Source organism: Nerophis ophidion, linkage group LG04 (genome assembly GCF_033978795.1).
Source record: "Nerophis ophidion isolate RoL-2023_Sa linkage group LG04, RoL_Noph_v1.0, whole genome shotgun sequence".
In the NCBI taxonomy this organism is placed as follows: Eukaryota; Metazoa; Chordata; class Actinopteri; order Syngnathiformes; family Syngnathidae; genus Nerophis; species Nerophis ophidion.
Window position 1 is genome coordinate 26481778 of NC_084614.1, and position 16183 is coordinate 26497960.

At 40.1% G+C, this 16183-nt stretch overlaps 1 protein-coding gene across 1 annotated transcript in view; it reads right to left on the reverse strand.

Moving 5' to 3' along the window:
- Positions 1 to 16183, reverse strand: part of slc6a7 (solute carrier family 6 member 7) — a 22448-nt gene continuing 6265 nt past the window's right edge. The window contains exons 4-14 of the mRNA XM_061897698.1: positions 10118 to 10319; positions 8617 to 8755; positions 8391 to 8525; positions 8208 to 8311; positions 8009 to 8133; positions 5708 to 5820; positions 5487 to 5624; positions 5314 to 5413; positions 5126 to 5244; positions 1080 to 1253; positions 1 to 971 (exon numbers count right to left, since the gene is read on the reverse strand). Of these exons, the coding sequence (XP_061753682.1) occupies positions 804 to 971; positions 1080 to 1253; positions 5126 to 5244; positions 5314 to 5413; positions 5487 to 5624; positions 5708 to 5820; positions 8009 to 8133; positions 8208 to 8311; positions 8391 to 8525; positions 8617 to 8755; positions 10118 to 10319 (1517 nt within the window). The 3' untranslated portion in view covers positions 1 to 803. The remainder of the gene's footprint in view (positions 972 to 1079; positions 1254 to 5125; positions 5245 to 5313; positions 5414 to 5486; positions 5625 to 5707; positions 5821 to 8008; positions 8134 to 8207; positions 8312 to 8390; positions 8526 to 8616; positions 8756 to 10117; positions 10320 to 16183) is intronic.

Sequence of the window (16183 nt, forward strand, 5' to 3'; positions counted from 1 at the left end):
TAATAAAAAAAAATGCTTTAATTGATTTAGAAATTAGTTTTTCAGAAGCAGGTAGTGAAATATATAGATTTTTCAAATCCTACTTGTTTATCAGGACTTTGAAAAAGCAGCAATTTTCATAAACATTTAATTATTTCTCCAAGTATTTCCTTGCAACCATAGAAAGTAGGGAAACGACACTATAGGACATTTCATTTGACAAATATCTTCAGCTGTTCATATACAAGCACGCACGTGCGCACACTCACACACGATTTAGAAGGTAAATAGTATGTCTTGTCTGATGCTGATTTGTGTTTTTTTCTGCATCCTTCGCACTCTTAAATAGTAAAACAAAATCATAAAATGGTCTGCAGAACCCATGTACAGTATAAATAAGAGCTCCAGCAGCAATAACAGTACCCTTAAAGAAAACATTTTAAAACAGTTAGCATAAAAAAAATAATTATGCAGCAGTAAAAGCCAATGTTTGCACAAGTTAACGGCTTCTTTCTTTTTTTTGCCAGTGTTCTAAACGTTTGTTCTTGCCGTTAAAGTGCATGGACTAGCCACTGCACACAACTAGACACTTTCACCGAGTTTAGGTGAAGACAGCTAGTTTAAAATGACACTGATTTGGTATGGCGGTGCGGTTCCTTCAATCATGATTCTGATCCATCAGGCCATTTTCGTTGAAGTCCTTCCAGCTTGTGCAGGAGTATTGTACGCTAATACTATTGTGAAAGGTGTTAAAACATTTCAACCAGGTTCAATTAAGTCATTAAAAATGTTTGTCAACAAAGCAGTTTGTTCATCTGTAAAGTTCATTTCGCCATCCCTCCCTCCTCCCACGTCATCGCATTGAAGTCCATGTCTGTGAGGGTGACTGTGAACGGAGCCTCCACTCGTTGCGCGTCGAGTCGAGCCTGCACTCTCCCTGCGCTGTTGTTCACCCGCCAGGAGTTCAGAGGTCGAATGGAATTCTGGAAACGCTGACAAAAGGAAGCACAAACATCTTCATTAAACAACTTATATGGATTCACTTTGGTGCAGGCAAGCCAGAGACAGAAAGTTGATGACAACAGAAGAGTGACACTGACTTCTTTCAGTGTTCCAGTTTCCTTGCAGATGGCGACGATTCCCCAAATGAGAATCTGCAGACAGCAGGTGGCGGCCATGCACACTCCCAGTGCTTTTCCCCAGCGAGGATACACATAGGAGCCATATTGGAGGGGTGTGTTGTACATCTCAATAAAGATGTAGGTCAGGATGAACTACAGTCAAAAGGGGAAACCAAACAAAAGTGAGCAAAGGGTGGACATTTAACCATAGCACACTGTAACATATTTTATTTATTTTTAAATGTATCTAAGTGGGGAAAAAATAATTACTTTCTTTATAAAAATGTTTTGCTATAACTTCTTAAACAAAAAAGGGAAACGCCACAATTTTATTTTCCCCCTTTACTTTCATGTTTTGGAGAGAACCATGATTATGTTGTACTGTTACACCCTGAGTGAGTACACAGTTTGAGTTTTTAACAGAGCCAGAAGTGGGTAGTGACGCACTACACACTGACAGAACTTGTTTGGAATTTTAGTTTTTTGTTCACAATCATTATGAAAAACATGACAACAGATGTTTTTTTTGTTAAAAAAACAAAAACAAAAACATTCTAACTCGTAAATAGACAAAAATAAAAGTCTGCTTACAATAGAGCCAAAGTAAGGTCCTCTATTACAGTGTTTTTCAACCTTTTTTGTTGACCTTTTTGAGCCGAGGCACATTTTTTTCATTGAAAAAATCCAGAGGCACACCACTAGCAGAAATCATTAAAAAATGAAACTCAGTTGACAGTAAAAAGTCGTTGTCGCAATTGTTGGATGGATATGACTTTAAACCATAAACAACCATGCATCAATCACTATAGCTCTTGTCCCAAAGTAGGTGTACCGTCACATCACACCCTGACTCATTTTGAGTTTATTGCTGTGTGTAGTGTTTTAGTTTTTGTCTTGCACTCCTGTTTTGGTTGCTTTTCCTGTTTTGTTGGTGTTTTCCGGTAGCAGTTTCATGTTAAGTTAAAAGTTAAAGTTAAAGTACCAATGATTGTCCCACACACACACTAGGTGTGGTGAAATCTGTCCTCTTCATTTGACCCACTCCCTGGGAAGTGAGGGGAGCAGTGGGCAGCAGCTGGGCCGCGCCCGGGAATCATTTATGGTGATTTAACCCCCAATTCCAACCTTTGATGCTGAGTGGGAAGCAGGGAGGCAATGGGTCCCATTTTTTTATAGTCTTCGGTATGACTCTGCCGGGGTTTTAACTCCCAACCTACCGATCTCAGAGCGGACACTAACCACTAGGCCACTAAGTAGGTCTATTACTATTATTATTATTAAACGCTATTCCCTGCAGGTACTTTGTTTTAGCAATCAAGACTATTTAGGATTGTTGCTATCCTTCTCTGTGGGGACATTGTTGATCGTCATGTCATGTTCGGATGCACTTTGTGGACGCCGTCTTTGCTCCACAGTAAGTCTTTGCTGTCATCCAGCATTCTGTTTTTGTTTATTTTGTAGCCAGTTAGGTTTTAGTTTGGTTCTGCATAGCCTTCCCTAAGCTTCAATGCCTTTTCTTAGGGGCACTCACCTTTTTTTAATTTTTGGTTTAAGCATTAGATAAGACGACAAACCCTTGTCGTCTCACACGTGTTCCCGACATCTACAAAGCAATTAACTACCGGCTGCCACCTACTGATATGGAAGAGAATAAATCGGTTACGCTGCCGAGCTCTAGATATCACCGACAATCAACAACGGCACATAATTTGCACATTATAATTACTAGTTGGCAAAAAATATCTCTGAAGCCAAAAATGTGAAATTACATAATCTCCCATAGCACACCAGCCTGTACCTCACGGCACAGTGGTTGAAAAACACTGCTCTATTCCACCCATAAAACGCAATAAATAACCATCCAAAAACGACCAACAATACTCCATCTGCATGGCAGCTCCCTCCATCAGTGTGTAAATGTGTGTGTGAATGGGTGAATGTGGAAGTAGTGTCAAAGCGCTTTGAGTACCTTGAAGGTAGGAAAGCGCTATACAAGTGCAACCCATTTACCATTTACATTTTGTAAATATTAACCAAGTATTGGTGATATTGTTATCAGAAGCACTAACGCATACAAACTATTTATAGCAACGCTATGTTCTAAAGCTTGTGTGCCTATATTGGCATCATTGAGCGTTAAGCTGCTTTCTCGCTTTGGGGCTTAAGGAAGTTTATTGCAGATCATAAATCATCCCTCTCACCTGGATAATAGAAGGACGAGGTTGTATTCAGACAAGTTGCTACGCTTTGACAACCCATTTAGACCCCGGGAATGGCAATAATGACATGAAAAGACGCTTGTTTCGACCACCCTTTACTTCGAAAGGATTATGAGACATTATTAATCAAAATGGGAATATAACAAGATTCTATTAATCGGGCATCCTAATGACAGCAGACATTGTAAAGTGAGTGATTTTTTATTATGTTTATTGGCTCTCATAAAGTCTGCCGTGAACAGTAATCAGTGATCTTGTCGAAAAAAGCAAACATTGTGAAAATGTTTTAAATTATTGCGCCACGTATGCTTAAAATAATCAAAATACGTAAATATTATTATGAATGTGCCTGTTACTACATTACATGTATACTTAGCCTCAGCCTGCTCAGTGGCCTTGTGGTTTGAGTCTCCGCCCTGAGATCGGTAGGTTGTGAGTTCAAAACCCCGGCCGAGTCATACCAAAGACTATAAAAACGGGACGCATTGCTTCCCTGTTTACCACTTAGCATCAAGGGTTGGAATTGGGGGTTAAATCACCAAAATGATTGCAGAGCGCGGCCGCCGCTGCTGCTTAATGCTCCCCTCACCTCCCAGGGAGTGGAACAAGGGGATGGGTCAAATGCAGAGGATAATTTCACCACACCTCGTGTGTTTGTGACTATTAGTGGTACTTTTAACTTTAATCATGTGCGGTATATAAAACCTTAATGGAGGTGTTTGGATGTTTTCTTAAGGGCTTTATAGGCAGAATAGAGTGAGTCCCATGGGCTCCATTGTAAGCAGACTTTTGATCACATGCATTTACTTTTTAGAATACATAAAATAAAAACATATGTTGTTGTCTTACATAATGATTGTGAATGATAGGTAAAATTCCTAAAAATTGCAGTTCCCCTTTAAGTAACTTTTTGGAAACATTGTTCTTTGTGAAGAAAAAAACACTACTTTTACTTCATTACATTAAGTTCCATTTCGATTTCTACATTATCGTTATACTTCTTTATACTCCCTTTGATTACCGCATCAAAAGGCGAATCGTAATGGATAGTCAGAGAGACTTCTTGCAGTGGGCACTGTCGTAAACACCAGTGTCGGTTGACTCCATTTCACCAATCAATCGGATCCTGGCAGTGACATGACGTCATAGCTCTTCAATGTTTACTTACAAGCTATGAAAAATAACATTTACTGTATAGTATCCATTTATGTCATCTGTGGCAGTACAAATGTTCACATTTGTTCAAGAATTCTACTTCCAACTAGAGAAAACATGTTGCGCTAAGTTGTATATATTTTAGCTGCACATATGCTAACGTTAGCCCTGTTATAACATCAAAAGTGACTGTAAAATTTGCTAATAATATTTGAATGAATTTGACCAAACTAAAAGAGCTGGGCAGGTACATGACCGCATTGTGGTCTCCACGCTGTAAAAAGTCACACCGTGTTCTCATCAATGTTTACCTTGCATGTTGGGAAAAATAACATTTATATAATGTGTTATTATCTGTCTCAGTACAAATGTTCATGTTTAGTCAATTTAGTTGTGAATATGCCTACATTAGCCCTGTTGTAAAGTCATAAGTGACTGTAAAATGCATATTTTGTGGTACAGTGCATAGCCTTCTGTAGCAGTGTCTCTGACATCTACACACAACCACAAATTATACTGATAAGTTATTTTTAGATGACAACATAGGTTTTATATCATTTTTGTAGTGCAGTAAGTGAACGTTTTATGGAAAAATAGCTCCTACATATGTACATAGTGTGAATTAGTGTCAACATTTATACATTCACTCACCAAGAGAAGAAACGGCGTAAAGAATACCCAGCATGCTTTGAAGTACAACAAGACTTTACTGCACCAGGGTGGACAGTGGCGGATCATGTCAAGGATGTCCTGGCAAAACTGGTTAATTCCTGAAAACCAATCCCAGTCATGACACAGAATATGATGTGGTATAAGATTAAATGAATGAGGTGGTGTACCATAGAAGAAGGAGATGCCGATGCACATAAAGAACGCAATGATGATAAGGCCGAAACTAGTGCTGAAGGAGTCGATGAGAGTGAACCAGTAAATGCCCCCCTATGAAGACAAGGCGTTGGGTGAGTATGGAGGAAGCAAATTGAGGGTGCACAATTAGTAGACCAAAACGTACATCAGTGATCAGCAGGAGACCCATCAGGTAGAAGCAAAAGCAGAGGCCGCCAAGGAACAAGGATTTGTGCTTGGTGTTGCCTCGCAGTTGGGGAAACTCATCCATCACCGCAGTAGTGATGCCCTCTATGTTGCCAAACTAAGCACAAAAAGCATCAGACAGAGCAATGTGGAAAATCCGATAAAAAACATGAAAGTGTGTGTGTGTCTGTGTGCGCTTACAAGTGTGTCAACTCCCAGCATGAAGAGCATCAAGAAGAAGAGAATGGACCAGAATGCTGAACCTGGCAGCAGAGCAAGGGCTTCTGGATAAGCAACAAACGCTAATCCTGGACCTGTAAGAGTCAAACGGAGACAAAAAAAGGTATTTGAATTTTGGCAATTATCCTTCTCTTTGCACAAGGAGGAAGTCTCTAAGCTATAGTTGTGTGGCTTAATGCCTAATGACTGGGAACGTCTGACTATAAAGAAATGCTGTGCCACTGCAAACAAGATGTAAAAATGCAAACTTTAACTGAAAGGAAGTATGCATTTCAATCATTCATGAGTGTCTTGACGATAGAAAGAAAACAGACTGTTGGCGCTCATAAAAATGATACAAGCATAATACGCAATGCACACGTATACAATGTTTTGACAAAGTGTGAGCAACAGTTTTGATTGATTGATTGATACTTTTATTAGTAGATTGCACAGTACAGTACATATTCCGTACAATTGACCACTAAATGGTAACACCCGAATAAGTTTTTCAACTTGTTTAAGTCGGGGTCCACGTTAATCAATTCATGGTAAAGTACACTTCATCCTAAATAAGCTGTAAGCATGCTTCAACTTGTGCAGTACAATTTGTGTTATAAAAAAATGTGAGTAGATATCCCACTATAAAATATACAGTATATTCACAGTACAGTTGCACATTTTAAAATAAAACGTTATGGTCACACTTTTTAAAATATACAGTATATTCATGCTACACTGGCATTAAAAAAAAATAGACTGTATATTCATACAGAAGTAGCACTTTTTAATAATAATAATCTATTTATGTATATCTATATATCGATATATATATCCTGTATATATACAGACACACACACACATATATATATATATACATATACATCCATTTTCTACTGCCTATTCCTTTTGGGGTCGCGGGGGGCGCTGGTGCACATATATATATGCACTCTATATATATTATATATATTATATATATATATATATATATATATATATATACACTGTATACACACACATATGTATATATACGTATACACGCACAAATATACATATACACACCAATACTGTATACATGTATAAACATTTATATACATATACACACACACAAATATGCATATACATATGCAGATATATATACATAAAGTATATATATATATATATATATATATATATATATATACATGAAGTGTATATATATATACATACACATACAGTACATACATACATACATAGTATATTCCTACTTTAGGAACACTTAAGATAAAGTATACAGTATATTCATACTGCAGGAGCACCTTTTTCCTCCGTGCACTTTAGTTTCATGCCACAAAAATTCTAATACATGCTAATATTTGTTACTTAAGCATCCTTAAAAAACAGTTGTATAATCATTGATCTTCTACTGGCTATTGTTTTTTTTAGACATGATAGCAACATTAATTCCAACAACAGTATTATAATATATTATATTTGGTGTTTGGTACAAAAAAAATCAATAATAAATGACAAATGAAGTAGAAATTATGTAATAATATAAGTAAATAAATGTATTCAGTTTTTAATGCAACATGTTTTATAAGGGAAAAATAATCACTCTTATTGGATCATTTCAGTATAATTTTATTTGAAAATAATCATATCAGCATAAGTATTGCCTAGATTCTGTCCAAATGGATGGATAAAGCTCGGTATGGGTGGTCATGTGACCTTTACCTTGACCACATCATACTTTGCCGTGCTGCGTGGGGAAACAAACTTGCCATGTGTAAGTTTGTGTAATAATAAAGCGACAGCTATTAGGGGTGGTTCGATCCAATATTGATATTGGTTTGATATCAGCAAAAGAAGAAGTGTCTGATTATGCATTTAAAATCTCAGATACAAGCAGTTCATTGCAGATTCCGCTTTATCATTTCTATCCAGCAGCATCTGGATCCAGCATGCATAGCCCATGTGATAACAACATCCTATCACCTGATCACACCTTTTCTAACATTCCAGGCAACAACATTTAATGAAATATGAATGACATGCTGATATCGTATTGGATCAATATCAGTATTGGCCAATACAAAAAATAAAATATCAGTAATGCATTGGAAGTGAAAAACTTGTATTAGGACTCCTTTATCATTACCTACCAGAGTTCAGTAAAAAAGCCAATAGCGACATGTTATTTATTGTTTGTCTTGTATTTTAACTAAGAGTTGCCACTTGTAATTTTGTCATGTTTAATGACAAAGCATTCTGGTCAATATCTTACTTCAATGTGATACCAACCTGAATCTGCCACATTCTCAACAGGCACCCCTTTCCTCCACGCCATGTGGCCAAGGACTGAGAATATAGCAAATCCTGCAAAGAAACTGGTGCAGCAGTTTCCTGTTGTGATAATTATTGTATCCCTGAAATCAACGGAACAAAGATTAGGGAATGAAAGCCCTTCTTGCCTGCAAGCTGCACTAGAGAGGGGACTAACCTGATGACATTGTTGTCAAACTTATTATAGGAGGCCATGGAGAGCAGCCCTCCAACCCCTATACCTAACGAATAGAAGATCTGGGAGGCTGCATCGTTCCAGACCTGATATAAATAATCTGCATTTATTTTGAAAGACATTAAAAACATTGTATTTTTTAAGTTCCTATTCTATTAAAAGTACCTGTGCACTGGATAATCGTCCCCAGTCGGGTGTGAGGTAGAAAGCAATGCCCTGAAGAGAGCCCTCAAGTGTAGCACCTCTGATGATCAAAACAATCAGGACAAAGTAAGGAAAAGTCGCGGTGACATAAACCACCTGAAACCACAGAGCAAAGGTAAGCCATTAGCAGAATTGAAGCCAAGTGTGAGGTTATTTCATTGTGTTCGCTCAAAGTTATTTAACTAACCTTGCCAGAGCTGTGGATGCCTTTCAGCGTACATAGGAAGACGAGGATCCAGGCAGCAAGGAGGCACAGGGCAAGAGGCCACCGGACTGGGCCTGGGTCATGAAGTCCCTCGCTGTTCACTACACCCAGCACACGCTCACTGGAGGATAAACATGAACACATGTGACAAAAAAAGAAGCTAACGGAAAGGCTTACCCATTAATATAGCTAGTTACGCCATGATAAGCGAAGTGCGAAGAAGTGGTCACTTTTCTATTTAAGGCAATGCAATCTAAATAAATCATAACTTACTTTTACTCAATTTATTTTTTATGCGGTTTACCAAATGTCAAAACATGTGCAATTAGGGCCCCTGTTTGTGTTAAAGTGTTTTTCTGCATGTGTACAACTGCGCACGTTTCTCTTGCTTGTATTCTCCCACCCAGCCTGCGGACACGCCTACCCCACCAACGAAAGTGAGGCACAATTGCATAAGTTGTAAATGAAAATGGCCTCATCAATGATGAGCGGACGTTGCCATGATGCGGTTTTTTTGGTTGTGTGAAAATAAATCACCATATTTAATGATTAACACTTGTGAATGTCATTTAATTCCAAGAAAAGGATAACACTTTAAATTTGACAATGCCATTCCCATCTACTGGATGTGGGTCGTCATACTAATCTACGCTACAACAGTTTCTTCTTCCTGGCTGGATGTCAATAATAATCTGTAGATGAAAATTTGTTTTATTTAGTGTGATGTTTTATCATGTGCGATGTTAAGCAGCTTAAAACTGTTTGTGAAGCCGTGACACGTCAGAGAGGCTTGAATTGACAGCTGTGTGTGTGGGTTAATGAGTTGCAGCTGAAAGTTAGACATTGATTGTCAAATAATCAATCAATTCATTTATTAAATGTTTCAGTTATTATGTTTACTACATTGTTGCCGATCGGTTCAATACAACGACTGTTGATCACCTCTTCGTCTTGTTTATAGCATCTGATAGACGATTACATGCTGCATTTATTTTTTCATCTTATAGTTTCATAGATCAATGATGGTCTCATGGTCCAGCCCAAAGTGTCCCAGGATATCCAAACGCAGCAGACATACGCGTGGTGGCGCCCTCTGTCTCTTTCACTTACCCAGCGACACAGCCAGGTAAATGATGAGCATTTTAGTTTTTGATTGTCAGTTATGGTCCTTTTATCCTCACTTACTACGGGTGACGTATATTACATCCAAACTTCAAGTGCAATATAAAGTTTCACCTTCCTGGGGCACGGTACCTAAGCGCATAGGAAAAAAAGTGCTTAAATCGATTGGGTAAAACGTGCGAGCTCAGATTGGACAGGGAATGCCCACGTTTGGATTGTAACGACGGTGTGCATCTCGGTTGGAACAGGACTCTGCCCCTGAAAATGTTGATGGAAAAAAGTTTTTAATGTGCTTTTTCTGTTAATATTTCTGAGGAAGGACAGATGGTTACTGTAGTGTGTGCTGAATCACTCCACCTACTTCCAGAAGATCTCAGAGGGGCTGAGGAGTTTTCCACTAGAGCTATTGCTCGTATCACAGACAGCAGCGTTGGCAACAGCGTCACATGACCAAGGCAGCGGGCTTTGGAAAGAGCTGCCCAGGTAATAAAATGTCCACGCTATAATAACATTGTAATATAAACACACCAGCACGGCCACACACAGCATCCCAATGCCGATACCTGCAACATGGAAAAGAGCCTTTAAGTGTGTAGCTCAAAGTATTATGTAACACAATGCTACACAACAGTACAGAAATTAATCTGAGCCCTTTTTTATCTTTCTATAGCGGTTTAGAAATTATTAAACATGTATAGTATTGTTTAGATTTTTTTATGTCACATCCGGTTCATTAAATATGCGTGGTGGTAAAGCATTGTCTGTTCTCAATGGGTACTGGGCGTCATATAGCATTTGTTGAAGTAAAATACCCCTATGTTGCGTTGTTTTTGGCTGTACGAACCATTCAAATCGCGAAAAGGATAAACTTTACTTCAGAGTTCCTTGAGAGGTAATCAAGAAGTTTGGAAGAGTGCAAGATTTTAAAGACGACAACAAAAGTTGGCACTGACCACTTCATTAAAAGGTTTCTTGGTTGCATTTTTAATTTACTTTACTTGTTTAGTATTTGCTGTTAAAATATTATCTTGATATCATTTTTTTTTACATTTTAAATAACCGAAGCCATAACGTCAGAGTCGATACGTTTTCAGCAAAGGTACTTCTATGTCTCCCCTCTTGTTTATATTGTACACAAATGTGTCAGAGTACATATGACAACAGGACAAAAATCAAATATGGTGTCAGCGGTCAGGTGCTGGTTTGTTTACATGGACGCATCCTCGCAAGACGCAAAGTTAAATCATGAAATGCAACAGGGGCGGTTCTAGGCATGCTTATATGAGGGGGCAGTCAGAAATGTGAAGGGGGCATCATGTGTACACATCATGCTCCAGCACTTTTTCTTCTGTAGTAACGATGCTTTCTTTATTGAAATGGGTCTTTAGCTATGTGTCCAACCCCAACCTGGAGTAGTGGATTGCACTTTGTCAGGCCTCTACCTTCAGACCTGTCCAACTTGGGTGTCCCACCTGAAGACTAAGCTCTTGCTGGTATAGCTCTTACGGTCACTGAGGCACGCAAACCCCTTGACCACAATAAGGTGGCAATCCCTCAGGGGGCGAACTGAAAAATAAAAATAAATGAATAAAATAAAATAAAACATCCTTCATCCAGACTTTATCAACCAACAACATAACATTTATCCTAACTGGATGGCCTAACTCTCAAATAAATTTTGATCCAAAGTAGGACTTCACACACTACAGTCAATATTTACAAAACTGAAAGGTAGTCTGATGAATAATGATAAAAAAGAATCTCAAACTAATTATAAAACAGAACAGATTTACAGTAGAACATTTTTTTCTTTTGTATTTTTTTTTTTTTGGGTGGGGTTTTTTTTTTGGGTTGGCAACTTAACAGCTCAAAAACTCCTTTCTCTCCACTCCTCTCTCAGTTCTCTCACTCCTCTCAACTCTTCTTTTTTCTCTCCACTCCACTCTACAACAGCAGTTTCCGGTTTCCCTTTGCAAAAACTCTCACAAATTCATCCATGTCCAAGTTATTTGTTATGGACTTCTCATGAGCCAAGATCACCAGATTCCTCTTTCTCTTGTGTAACATGGTGCGACGATAGGGGGTTAGAACCAGTGACAATGTGGAGAAGGAACTCTCACATGCTGCTGAAGACACACCAATTACCAGAGCTGTTATTTACAATTTATGCAACTCAGGAAAAGCATCCCTGTATTCCTGCAGGTGTTTTCACATCAGTGGACAGGTCTGTTTCATTTGGACATTTCTTGAGCAACATCTGTTTTGATACAAGGATTTCATTTTTCAGACTTGCATTGTCTGCCACTGTGCCAGCCAGCACAGCCAGAGGGTACAACTGGGTTGAATCTAGAAATGCACCAGATTTGGGTGCAAGACTAGATATGGCTTTCATCAGATCAAGATTTCTCTGTGAAAATCTAGTTTCCATTTCTGAATTGGCTCTGCCAAGGATGTTGAGCAGAGATCTTTTCAGAGACTGATGGGGATTAAGGGTAGGATCATCATCACCTGCATGGCCCACAGTTGAGAGCACAACACTTTGAGCAAGGTGTTTGCTCATTGTTCTCCTTCTCTTTGGAGGATGTGAATCATCTCCAGCCGCCACCTGAGATAACTCTGCCCAATAATCATCTTCCCGAATATTTTTAGGGACTCCAGTGCTGCACCTACAACCTCAGAAGCACTACACATATCCACAGACTGAGCCTGGTTTCAAGACACCAAGCACCCGCACTAGAAACTTTCCAGTCTCAAAGAAGTGATGCCTCTTAATTTGAAATTGCAGGCCTGATGCTTCAGTGCACAGGTCAACTGCAGCATTATCATCCTCTGTCATCTCAGATAGGATACTGAAAATATGGTCTTGATTTTCAACAATGCACCTTGTCACCTTATAGTGGCTTGTCCAACGGATTTCAAGCAGCCTTTAAGATGAGGTGCATCATACTTGGACCCATAGTGGTGCTGAAAAAACTTGTAGAGTGAACTTGAGAGGTCAAAAAACCTTTTTGCGCAGGGTTCACTCTGCATGGCATGCACAACTACCAGGTGCAGTTGGTGGTTGTAGCAGTGGACATATGGGACATATCTAGCAAGTTTCTATTGGAGTAGAGCTTGTACACCACCTCTTACCCCGCTCATCACAGAAGCCCCATCATAACACTGACTAATTATGTTGTCAGCACTGTAGTCAGCGTCAGAAAGGTGTGTGAGTATCTCTGAGGTGATGTACTCTGCATCTAGTTGATGTAAGTCAAGCAACCCAATGAGATGCTCCTCTGGCATGGAATTGCTGACAAAGCGAATCATCACAGAGAGATCCTCCACATTGCACCTGTCTCTGGTCCCATCACTTTTGAGGCAGAACCCCGCAGAATCTGCATTTTCATATTTTTTCCTGATCTCTCCAAGCACCATGTCTGCCAGTGTGTCTATTATTTTGTTTTGGATATCCTTAGATGTATATTTTTTGGGATACCCTTAGCAATGCTGGCTAATTTCTCGTCCTTCTCTAAGGTATATTCCATCAACTTTAGAAAGAGACCTGAAGCAATGTCATGGTCAGCTGCATCATGCCTCAAAGTTTCTGCAGTCCCACGGAGCCCCAACTCATTTACATAGAGAAACTTAACAGCACTGCCCACACTCTTGACATAGTAATGTTTTTTTTTCAAGTTGTGTTTTACCAACCAGCAGGGAGTCAACAGTTCCCCCTGTAACCTCTCTGCTTTTGTGCTGAGTCCATACAGTTGAAGCATGCACATGGTTGTGGCTGGACACATGCCTCTGTAGCCCCTTGTCTCGATCAAGTGCTGCTTTCCAGTTGTTAAAACCATCCATCCATCCATCCATCCATTTTCTACTGCTTATTCCCTTGTGGGTTTGCGGGGGGCGCTGGCGCCTATCTCAGCTACAATCGGGCGGAAGGCGGGGTACACCCTGGACAAGTCGCCACCTCATCGCAGGGCCAACACAGATAGACAGACAACATTCACACACTAAGGCCAATTTAGTGTTGCCAATCAACCTATCCCCAGGTGCATGTCTTTGGAAGTGGGAGGAAGCCGGAGTACCCAGAGGGAACCCACGCATTCACGGGGAGAACATGAAAACTCCACACAGAAAGATCACGAGCCTGGATTTGAACCCAGGACGGCAGGACCTTCGTATTGTGAGGCAGACGCACTAACCCCTCTGCCACCGTGAAGCCCGTTAAGGTAAAACCAGTTAAGGTAAAAACAACATCCCTCTCATTACCAGCGCTCCCATATTTCCGACAGGGGAAACAGAAGCAGGTGTCCCGCACCACAGAATACTCTAGCCATGGTCGTGTGCAGTACCAGGCAGGATTGAATGATCTTAATGTTGTACCAAATGCACGCTTTGGGTAACCACCCAGTATTGGCTGAGATGGTGCGTTGCCATTTAAGTCACTGGGTAGCTGAGCAGGCTGTTTTGGGGGAGCGCTTGTTGGGGGGACGGAGGGAGCTGGTGCAGGAGAAACAGTGCTTGCTGGTGCTAAAGGTGCGGTATTGCTAGCTGCTGTCCCTGATGTACTAGCAGTAGCATCATTGCTACTACTACATGCAGGAGCAGGACTAGACTTTTTAAATGCTCTGAAAAATGGATGCATTACAGAGCATTAACTTTCTCTTTGTGAGCTGCTGGAAGCTGGAGCAGAAAATAAGTAAGCTTGAACAACAACAGAAAAAACCCGCTGTGATTACATGAAGAAAAACAACAACAGTACAGGACTACAGCCTGGGGCGGGGCTTTACGTAGGGGTCTGTCAGACACAGGTCACTTGTCTTCAGTTTGTCACATGCAGTGGACGTGGGCACTCATCTGGGCACAAAATTCATTCACTCCAATGTATGTGTCTTGCCCACTTGCTTGTAAATTGATGAAAACGGCAGTGTTTTTGTTTTTAGGTGTCTTGGTCATATCAAATCAAACTTATAATTTGTTTATTACAAAATGTAGATTGAAACATTAAAGGTTGACTAAGAAGAATTACAAGAAAAACAACAGAAAAAGAATTCCAGCAGTCGATTGTCAGACCGTTGCTACGTAAAACGGGCCGTTGCTAGGGACTCTGCTCTGAACAGAGGACAGCAGAGGAGGACTGCTAAGCAGGATATGTTTCATTTTACCGTCATTAACAGCATCATAAATGACTTGTAGCTTGTTACTAGGACAGTGGAGGCTGTCTGCCTTCCAAACCACTGCTGCTCAGAGCCTCCGCTGTCACTGCTCTCGTCAAGTTGTAAAAAAAAAAAAAAAAGGAACTCCGTAGCACCGAAAGTCCGCGACGATAAACGTGTTTATGACAGATAAGACTACACAAATACACCCATCCTAACTAGTATATGATAAATGTAGACAACATTTCCTTTTCTTTTACTTTCAAACTGCAACAGTGATTGGATGTTTACTGAGGGCTGAGGGGTGTGTGCGGGTGTGTGTCTGCTGCGCAGCCTGTGGAATGGTGAATACACGCACAGCGGAGGGAAGGATGAGAGGGAAGCCGACACTACTATATCGTGTGTGTCCCTTTTTCGGCGGATTTTTCCGCTAGTGCAATTTTGTCAACTTGTAATGTAGTAATTTTGTGAGTTTATTAAAAATTGCTTTCTCAAATTTAGATTTAAGGGGACAAGACATTTATTTAAGGGGGCTCTGCCCCCTCTTGCCACTGCGTAGAGCCGGCCATGAAATGCAACCTAACCTGAGCAAAAACGATGTATATTTATCCGGGAGAGAGTTGATACCAATTTTCTTGACCCAGCCACACACAAAGCAGTTGTAGACATCCATGCTTTTCCAAGTTTTCATCGGTTTTCTTGTATAAAACGACGTTGCCGCACAAGATAGCTTGATATGTCTGGGAATTCCACCGATGGATAATCCTTGATATCACTCGACAAATCTTTTTTTGACAAAGCACGGGGGATCTATTCCATTGCATAGTTGGATTATTTGCCAATATTTGCTTTTGTCAGCAAGGACCGCGTGTGACGCGCAGTGCCATTTTTTTGAAGACCGGAAATGTGTGACTGGTGGGAAAAAGAGACCTGTAGACCTGCTGGCTTGTGTTTGAAGGAGAGGCAAGACTGTTGTCGATAAAAAAGTGCCCCTGAAGTTTCTGTCAGCTATCCTTCCTTTCTGCTGAGCTTGCACTCTGTCTTACCAGAAGAAAATTTTAGCCCCGTTTACACTGCACACCAAATCTGATTTTTACCTTCAAGTGACACAGATCTGTTTTTTTGTCAGTCTAAACGCTCCAAAGTGCATCAAGTCTGAACTTTTGGCATCAGATTCAGACCACATTAGGAGGTAGTCCCGAATCTGATTGGAATCTGATCTTTTCAAAAAAGATTTCAGTGTAAACACAATGCGACCTGAATGCGACTCGTATATGACTTTT